The sequence below is a fragment of the Alligator sinensis genome, unplaced genomic scaffold (genome assembly GCF_000455745.1).
Source record: "Alligator sinensis unplaced genomic scaffold, ASM45574v1 scaffold538_1, whole genome shotgun sequence".
Taxonomy (NCBI): Eukaryota; Metazoa; Chordata; order Crocodylia; family Alligatoridae; genus Alligator; species Alligator sinensis.
Genome location: NW_005842999.1, coordinates 2536 through 12255, shown reverse-complemented (window position 1 = coordinate 12255; position 9720 = coordinate 2536). Strand labels below are relative to the sequence as shown.

General features: G+C 46.7%; 1 protein-coding gene across 1 annotated transcript; it reads left to right on the top strand.

Annotated features, from left to right (window-relative positions):
• Positions 1–701: 701 nt before the first annotated feature.
• Positions 702–7558, top strand: LOC102382348 (leukocyte cysteine proteinase inhibitor 1). Its single transcript, XM_006036680.2, has 3 exons — positions 702–776; positions 3309–3410; positions 7367–7558. Exons 1-3 carry the CDS (start codon positions 702–704, stop codon positions 7493–7495), a joined length of 306 nt encoding a protein of 101 aa, XP_006036742.1. The 3' UTR covers positions 7496–7558.
• The last annotated feature ends 2162 nt before the right edge of the window (positions 7559–9720 follow it).

Sequence of the window (9720 nt, the reverse complement as noted above, 5' to 3'; positions counted from 1 at the left end):
GAACCAACAAAGTTATAGATATTTCATTGATTCCCCATTATAGCCTATGGCCTGATCTCCGAGGCGGCTTCAGAGCCGCTTCAGCTGGATCGAGGCGGAAACCCAGTCCGGAGCTCCGGATCAGATCTCTGCTGACTCACACAGGCCTATTATTTAGTACGTAATGTGTTAATACAGGGGTTGTCAACAGGGGGTATGCATTCCCCTGGGGGTACTTGGGAAGGGGATAGGGGGTATGAGCACCTTGTGCTGCTGCCTCCCAGGAGCAGGGCTGGGGAGAGGGCAGTGGCACCCCCTGCAGGCAGCACAGGTGCCAGCTGGTCAGCCAAATGCCAAGTGCTTTCATTCCTGCCTGCGCTGATCTCCACGGGAGAGGCTTATCTTTACAAAGTGTACATAATAGGGAGTGCTGGGGGCTGCTTGTCTTCTGCCTCCCCTGGAAGCACAGAAAACTTTACACACACTGATATTTAAAGTGATTTTTCCCTTTTTACAATGACTAATAATGACATCTTACACACTTTCTTTATACCTGTCTTCTCTTTGTCTCCCCTTCTCCGATTTGGTGATGGTAAACTCCATGTGTGTAAGTCATATGACTGCTTGACCATATAAGAGAGAGTTGACAATTCTCTAGTCACATTTGCTCTAGTGCTTCTTCATCAGAATTTTCAGACAGCCCAAAGAGGTGACTTGCCGCCATGGAGACTGCTGGATATGGAGGGTTAACTCCTACTGAGCCTGCCACCCCAGAAGTCCAGAAGATAGCTGATCAGGTGAGTTGCAATTGATATGAAAAAAACTAATATACCCAAATTCTTCAGAAACCAGATACTTCACAGGGTTAGGGTCCTCACGCGTCTCCAATGATGAAGGCCTGCTAGGTAACCAGAGGTATGCAGAGCTGAAATATTCTAGCTGTTTGCTGTGACTTTTCTTCCCAAGGCCACCACTTTTCTGATAAGCTGTATGGGACCACCGCTGTGCTCCAACTAATAAAAGGCTCTTCAGTAAAAGCTACAAATGTGCCGGACCCCTGAGATACACCAGCTGTTTGCCGTGGCTTTTATTTCCAAGGGTACCGCTGCACTGATTGGGGCACTGGACTGCTGCTGCTGAACTCCAGCTGAACAGACATGCACGTAAAGTGCCCTTACTATTGCAACTTGTGAATCACCTGGCTATGAATTAAGTGGCTTCCACTGTATAGCAAAAGGTTTCTTTAAAGTAAAGAGAATTCTAGGAAGTCTTAGGAAATAGAATCATAGAAAAGACAGGGACCTCAGGAGGGCATCTAGTCCAACCACCTGCTTAGGGCAGGATCATTCCTAACTAAGTCATCTCAGCCAAGTTGCAATAAAACTGTAACCTATTTTAAAATCTGACATTCACATCTCTTACTGATTAGAAGTAACTTGCTTAGGGAATGGTGCTGTGTTTACTCCCCTGCATTAGTCTTTACACTAGTAAAGCTTCAGCAGTGACAGAGAAGGCCAACAGCAAAGGTCAGCTTTCTGCTCCTGAAGCATGAACCCATTGTGCCACTCTGGGTGGGCCACTTTACCTGCTTGTGGCTTCTTTTCCTTTAAAATTTCCTGACCTGTAAAGCAGAGAAAATACTACTACCTTATTTCACAATGGCACTACAAGATGTTTGTGAAGTCTTTTGAGTTTTTTCCTTTGAAAGGCACTCTGCCTCTGCATAGGCAGCTTTTCCCACATACATTACTTTTAAAATTGACTTTCTAAGTCCAAGAGGACAAATCCTGGAGAATAAACATCCTCTTTCCAGGGTGAAGTTTCCCCTTTCATAATCTCTTTCCTGAGACTGGACATATCTTTTTTATGTACTCATTTGGAGGGCGATTCCTTCCTCTCAGAATTAGAATTAGATTTCTTCTTGAACATTTTCCTTGTTCCTGCACCTTGCCTGACTCTCCTTGCCAAGTGGGTATCCCCCTGGTCTTATCCGAGAGTTCCTAATCCCTGTAATCCCTCTATTCCCACTCTAGGATACGCCCCTTTTGCACTAAAAGGGGTTCTCAAATCTATACTTATACCAGTATTCCTCCACAATTCTCAATTCTCCTCTCTCAATTATGTTATATACCATGCAATAGCTGCCCAGTTTGCCTGAATTCTCCAACAGATATTGTTGGATAAATGACCAATGTGGGGGTTTGGCAAGGCAAGGTTTATTGCACAATATATGGATAACTGAGGCAAATGTAGCAGCTTATATAAGAATCACTTTTATTCATTCACATCATACATTTCATTCACACCAAGTCACCTATCTGCGGCACTTGGAGTCACACTACAGTGGCCAGTCACGGGCTTCTTCAAGGCGATGTTCAGTCGAGAGGGGTGCCGGCTTCAATTCTCTCAACCATGAATGACGTGCCCCCAGAGGCTGAGGCAGGGAACGATGGCCACCTGTAGGTGGTGGCGGTAGGAGCATGGTGGTGGCAAGTGGGGAGGTCCCACAGGTGTCCGCAGCAGTGTCGGCGGTGGGGGGGAGGTGGCAACCACCCGCAGACACCGCTGGGAGCATCAGTGGTGGCCCGCAGTGATCGGTGATCACCAGTGGCAGATGCTGCCACCACCAGTGGGGGAGGGGGGAGGGAGAGTGGTGAGTGGCAACTGCCCACAGGCACTGTCGGTAGTGTTGGTGGTGCAAGGGGTGCACCGCCAATCTCAGGAGGGGCATATGCACCCTCTACACGTCCTCAATGCTCTTGACGTGCGGGCAGGCTGGTGTTGCTGGTTAAGGCATGTTTGGGCTCAGCCTTCACTGCCCTTTTATTTTCATGGGGCAGACTTCGATCAATGCCTGGAGACTCCTTCACCAATCACTGCTTAATTTTTCACTTGAGCCCATCTTTTGGACTCTGTTACTGATTACACATTGTTTTTACATTTCAGTCTCTTTTTCAGTTCTTATTTGTAACATCTCCACATTCTTGGACCACCACCTGCGCTTCATCGTGACGATTATCTCTGTTTACTTCAAATACTTCGTATCAGTCTGTCTAATACCTGTTGCAATCATCCAACTATCAATCATATATCCATAGCACACATACACCCCCCTTACCACTTCTTTTGCTATAAAATGAAAATATATTTAAAAACAGCTTAGCATAAGCATAACCATAGCATAGATATAACATATTTTAAAACATATTCTAACAGTTGATACATTTGAATGTGCTTATTTCAAGGACCACAGAAAGAGGGACGGAGGCAGTTAATGCGATGAAAAATGTTATGCCACCAAACCTTATTTCTTTTTTCTTTTCTTGCAGGTGAAGTCACAGCTGGAAGCAAAAACAGACAAGACCTATACAGTCTTTAAAGCCATAATATATAGAACCCAGTTGGTTGCTGGGACTAACTACTTCATCAAGGTCAGTACACGTTGTGAGATGGAAGAGCAGGGGTTTTGCCATATGTTCTGGCTAAAAACTAAAGCAGAACACAGATACTATTTGAAGTGAGCAGAACAGTCAAGCAGTGAGCAAATGTTGTGGGAGGAAGGTTCAGTATGACTTTAATGCAGGGTCTAGACTTAGTGCTTGGGTAGCTATTCTGAAGTGTTCATGCAGGACTCAGGAAGCTAAGAATCTGATGCTCTGACTTTCTCATCTAAATCTTCATGAAGCACTAGTCCCACTCTTTCAGGTGTGAATCATAAAATGTTAGGCTTGTCAAAGGGACCATCCTCTTGCCTGACTTGGTCCATTCTTCTTAGTTGGTGTTAGCATCTTTTTGGGAAGAGAGAGGGGGGAGATGGGCAGGAGTGGACCAGTGAAACAATTGCTCTTCATTCCAGATCTTTTTATACCTTAAAAAGAAACAGAGCCCTGTGCCCCATATCTGCTGACCAGGCTTGGGACTAGCGGATGGGATGAGGATTCTGAAGATTTGGGGCAGGGTTCTTGCATTCCTCTCAGATACCAATGCCAGCTTTAAATACAATGTATGCATGCAGATTTTTATGTCCCCTCAACTTTCTGCTGCAAATGTATACCTCAGCTGTAGGTCCTTGTCAGAATAACAGGTCAGCTCATATTTTCCAAGGTCCTTTGCAAGTAAAAAAACTAGAAAACTTTTTTAATGAGGGGTGTTGCGATTGTATGGTTGGGCCAAATGCCAAGTGTGCTCCTTCTCCATTGTTAACTTGCACGTTCCTGACTTAGGCCCCTTCTGTTCTCCTTTAGGAATGAGTCCGCTGGGTAGACTTAGCTCCAGTATCTTCAGTAAGCTACTTGTTTGAGAGACAGGGTTTCAGTCCATAAAGAAATGCTGCATCCCAGGAACTGAACTTCTCCACAAAGTGGAACTGACTAGGGATATCATCTTCCTGGTGTGTCAGTACCTGAATGGCCTGGGACACAACCTCTTGGGCATGTGGGTGCCACTACAAGATTGAGGAGTTTTTCTATTAGACAGGCAAATAGGTTGCTGGAACTAGACTTGTCTGTGTAATACACACACACACACACACACACACACACACACACACACACACACACATCTAGTATATGAGTCTATATACATAAGTCTATACACACATTCAAAATCAGTACACAAGATAAATTAGTATGTGCATGTATATGTCCATATATAATACACATGTACACACACATACACAAAATCAGTACACAAATTGAGTCACTTATTTAAAGGACTTCAAAAGCAGCAACTTGGGGGGGGGGGAGAATAAGGGATTTGAAACCCCTTAGCTAACTTCTGAAAATTCTTCCCCAGGAGGCTAAGGTTGGGCAACCATTTGTGAAACTATAGGCCTAATACTTTGAGGAATAAATGCATCTTTCTGCTAGGAAGGGACTTAGTCCTGAAACAGAAATTTACCCTAAATCCATAAAGATATCATCAACTTGCAGTGACTACCCATTCCTGAAAAATGTGGATTAGTTGGTCCTAGCTGTGCTTGAAGCTGATGGTGATGTCCTGTTTCAAAATGCATCTGTGCCTTCGACTATCTGTGTACAGACATGGAATGGGAACTGGGGCCTTCTGCTCTGATTATAACCCTGCTGGTTGTTGCCTTTTGTACCTGGAAAATGGATGAATGTGGCTAGATTCCCTGCCTGAGTTGTATGCCAACTTTTGGCTCTAGAAAAGGAAAATATAACTCCCTGGTTCCATGTTTGCAGAAATTTTGGGGGGTGGGGTAGGAGGTAAGAGGAGGGAAACAAACAAAAGAAATACAAGTATATGTAAACCCATCAACAATATGGGGATGGATTTTGCTTATTTTGCCAGGGTGGTCAACACCATTGTTCTAAACCTTAATGGTCTACCTTCTTTAAGTCCACAACTAATGATGCAACAATATTAGTTTATCTATAGCTCCATTAGGGGTGGCCAGTCACTTGGAAGTGGGTCTCCTCCATCTGTTTGCTTTCTCCTCCCCTCCTCTGTTTTCACCGCCCCCCCGCCACCACCCAAGGTTTTACTCTGGTTTGCAGCTGCTTAGTTTGGTTCTGAGATGCCAGCTCTGTTCCAGCCATTGCTAGTCTAACCAGGTCTGTGCAGGCACTTCTGTCACCACTACCAGTACAGCCAGCCTACTGGAGTACCACTCAGTCTTTCCATGGAGGCTTCAAAAGCTCCAGAATGAGACAGAGCTGAAGGACAGTCCTTCCCCTTAGGACAGAGCCCTTTACCTTGAAGCCCATTCCTAAAATACACAACCTGCTACCTGTGAGCACACTTAGAGAGGGACATGTCATGTATAGTTATAGTAATAATGTATACATCCAGTGAGTAAATTCCAAATAAAGCAACAGAGCATCAGAAGTAGAACTATGGGTAAGAAATATTATTACTCATTTAAATGAGGCTGGCTGGATATGGCAGTATCATTTTCTCACATGAACTAAACACAATCCCTTCCTTCTAGCTCTGGTGTTTGAACTTATCTAAGTTTATCCTTCAAAAGGGAGAATATCCTCCAGCATATGTACTGACTGGCTTATTTTGAAGTAGCCAGTTCCTTCATGTACTTACTGACTATAGCTGACCAAGGGCTGGTTTGTTGAGCAGCTGCAAGAGCTCACTGTTCTTGTTGTCACTGTGTTCATGCCAGTGGCAACACGTAGTGGGTGCACGGGGGTGCACATACACCCCCTGAGAGCACTGGTGCACCCCCTGACAGACCAGTTGATGGGGCAGGAGGGAGCACCGGTTCCCCCCCTGTAAGCGCTGGCCAGGAAGTGGGGGTGCTGCATGAAGCGCCATAGTCACTTCTGGGAGTGCTGCGGCCACTTCTGGGAGTGCCACGACCACTTACCAGTCAGCATGATTGGCTGCGGAGGAACCCCCCGTCGGTCAGTGAGATTGGCACATGCCCCCCCTGACTAAGGTGACACCAGTCATGTGTGGTTTATGCTATGGAATACAGGCTTCTCTGAAGATCAAACAGTCATATCAGATTCAACCTCTGTGGGCAGCACTGGTTTGTGCACATTTTCTGCATCCTCCTGAGCCAGGTCCTGCCTCTGAATGAGCCCACAGACCCTTTGCTCTTTTCATCCAGGAACTCATTTCTCTTTAAGAAGCACTTTTAGTTTGATCCTTTGTTAGCCTGTTTCCTCCTCTCACCTCTGTCTGAGCCTATTCTAACAGAGCACAAAACTCTCTCTCTCTGAACCTGCTGTCTCTTGCTTCATCTCTTTGTAAGCTCACATTGTCCCCAACATTGGTTTTGGATTTCTTTAGGTTCTCAACCTCTGTATATGTATATTCCTATAGACCCTTGTTTTCAGAGTTGTGTCTTTATTTCACTGTTAACATATGTATAAGAAGAGGGTCAGTTACCCCATCCCAGCAGCCAGTTATCTCCGACTCAGTTTTCCCCATCTACCGAGAATTTGCCATAGTGCAAACTGCCTTTGGGGTCTGACCCTGTGTTAGTTTGTGTGAAGCACCAGGCCAACAACTGCAAACAACAGAAGCTTGAGTACAGTGTGTGGAGGATACATTTTGGAGTGTGAAAACTGATCCAAATTCAGTACAAGCAATAACAGAGAAGCTGGCCGTCTTATGGAAAGTTTGGATTTTGCTCTGTAAACCCAAGGTAGCAATTTCTACTTCTACAACAACCTGAGCACCAGGACTTGCAGGTGTCCCTAGTCACACATGTGGTGTGACATGAGACCATTTCTGCAGATTGGGTTCAGGATATTTAAGGATACCGTGAGCAATCGGTAAAATGCACTTGCATAAATCAAAATTGTTATGATCCTTCAGAGTCGGTACTGTATCTTTGTAAAGTCATCCTTTTGTTAGCTGTTTTATCTTTGATCCTAACTCCCCCATTTGCTTTGTATTTTAGGTTCAAGTTGGTGAGAATGATTATGTGCACTTGCGGGTGTTTCTGAGCCTTCCTAATGAGAAAAAAGAACCACGTCTTGATGGATTTCAGACTAACAAAACCAGAGATGATCCACTGATTTATTTTTAAAGCAGTAATAGGAATGATTTCTATTGCTCCCTCTGCAGGCTGCAAACTTACTCTGCCTGTGTATCAATGAACATACAAAAATAAAACAAATACAATTTTGACAAATAATTTGACACCAGTGATTGCTGCTAATTTACAAGGGGCCAACAAGGAAATGTGGTAATGGTACCCAAAAAAACAAAAGCCATGTTTTCTGGTAGTAATACATGGTGCTATTTACAAAACCTTCCACATAAATATTTCAAAATGTTTTACAAGCAGCAGTGAGTTTGCACACACTGTCCAGTTAGTAAAATGAAGATGATGATACAGAAACAGAGTGGTGAAATAAATTATTGAAGTCCCTTAAAGATATGTCTAAACCAAGAAACCAACAGCCATTCACAATACACAATTATAAAACTCTCCAAAAAAACCAAACCAAAACAAAAAAAGGCCATTGTGGAGTAGGTACATTGTGCCTGATGTGTCTTATACCAGGGGTGGGCAAAATATGGAGGGACTTTGTCTGGCCCATTGCAGATCCCTGAGTTCCGCCTGGCCCAGGCACCATCTGGCCTGTGGTGCACCCCACTTCCCCATAGGCATGCAGCAGGGCTAGGGCTCCAGCCCTGTGGTACTAGTGAGGACCTGCACACACAGCCCCAACCCCAGCCTGCCCTGCACCCTCTTTTATTTCAGCTCAGGGAACAGTGCCATAGCAAGAGGGAGGGGATTGGCGAGTGGGGCAACCACCCTGGCGCCAAAGCAAAGGGGGTGCCAACAGGTGCTGACCAGTTGAGTTGGGGTGCAGGGTGGAGCTGCAAACAGCTCATTTGGAGGGTGCGGGGATGGAGGAAGGGCAGCTCCTGCCCTGCATGCACTTCCAGCAAGCATGGAGGGGGGGAGGTGGCCCCCAGATCTGTGCATGAGGCGAGGGTGGGCTGCCACTGTGGGCTTTGCCCTGGGTGCCAAAGTTCAGTGCTTCAGCACTGGTCTGGAACATCCAGAACCGGCGCACACAGTCCTGACCTGGCCTGCCCCATGCCTACTCTAGACTCGCTCGCCCATGCTGAGCAGTGGCAGCCAGGCAGAAGCTGTTGCTTGGGGCAGAAAAGTGGCCCTTCACCACTGCCGGGCTCTTCTTGCTGCAGCTGCCTGGAGCTGGCCCTGCAGATCCTTTGCACTGCCTTGCTGGGTGGCCTGGAGGCAAGGGTGATGGTGGCAGAGAAGAACCAGCTGCAGCAAGGAGGGCCTGGCTGTGGTCAATCAAAGGGGACACCTTTCCCCTGAACTGAGCAGTAGCTTCTACCCAGTCACTGTCACTGTTACTGCTTGGCATGGGTGAGCGGTCCAAAACAGGCCTGGGGTGAGCTATGGTTGGGGCTGTGTGCTGTTGGCAGTGATGGGGAGGAGCTGCAGGGCAGGCTCCTGGCTGTTGCGGGGGAAGTGGGGTGCTGACTGGCTGATGACACCTCCCCAGAACTGCTTATGTGGCCTGTGGACCCAAATAATTGCCTACCCCTGTCTTATACTGTGTTGCCGTTTTTCATTTTTTGCAACTCCATTCATTTTCCTTACCAGCACGGTGGTATTAGTCCCTTGGGCTTCACATAAGGCACTGGCAGATGTTAATCTACTTGCATGGCCAGGGCTGCTTGCAGGACACCTGAGGAGGAGCAAGGGCACACCAGAGGTTTGCCCTCCCAATCAGCCCTTGCTGTAGTCATAGTTGCACAGCTCCCCTTGCCACCCAGTGGCAAGGGGGACAGGGCTGCATGCAAGCCTCCCTGACAGTAATACTTATTTAACAGCTGCAAAGGCTTGCTGGGCTGCAAGATGAGTGGGGGAGCTGTGCCTAACAACTTTGCAAGGAAGTTGGCAAAAAGTTTGCAGAGAGCGAAATGGCTTTTCCAAATGGAGGGTGTGCTGTGCAAAATGCATGCTTTTTTACTGGAGCATTTGAACTGTGACCAGAGCCCCACCATTGCGGACCCCTGGCTCTGGTTGGCTACTATGGAGCCATAAAAAGCTGAGGGAGGGAAAAGAAGCTGGGAGAGAAGTTGGAGGAGAGTGGGGTGGAGGGGAGGTTCAGCCCCTCCTCTCCCCCAGGCAGGGGGAATGATGCTGAGGTTTGCTGGGGAGCAGGCTTTAGGACAGAGGACAGCCTGAGTCATCCTGGAAGAAGCTGATTTCCCCACTGGGGTCAGAGCTGCACAGGGACACAGGTACCCAGGGAAAGCGTG

Bases quoted from the DNA above. Each gene is read 5' to 3' on its own strand.
- LOC102382348 (XM_006036680.2), top strand. From the start codon at position 702: ATGGAGACTGCTGGATATGGAGGGTTAACTCCTACTGAGCCTGCCACC. The intron at 777-3,308 runs GTGAGTTGCAAT...CTTTTCTTGCAG, and splicing joins TCCAGAAGATAGCTGATCAG to GTGAAGTCACAGCTGGAAGC. The intron at 3,411-7,366 runs GTCAGTACACGT...TTTGTATTTTAG, and splicing joins GGACTAACTACTTCATCAAG to GTTCAAGTTGGTGAGAATGA.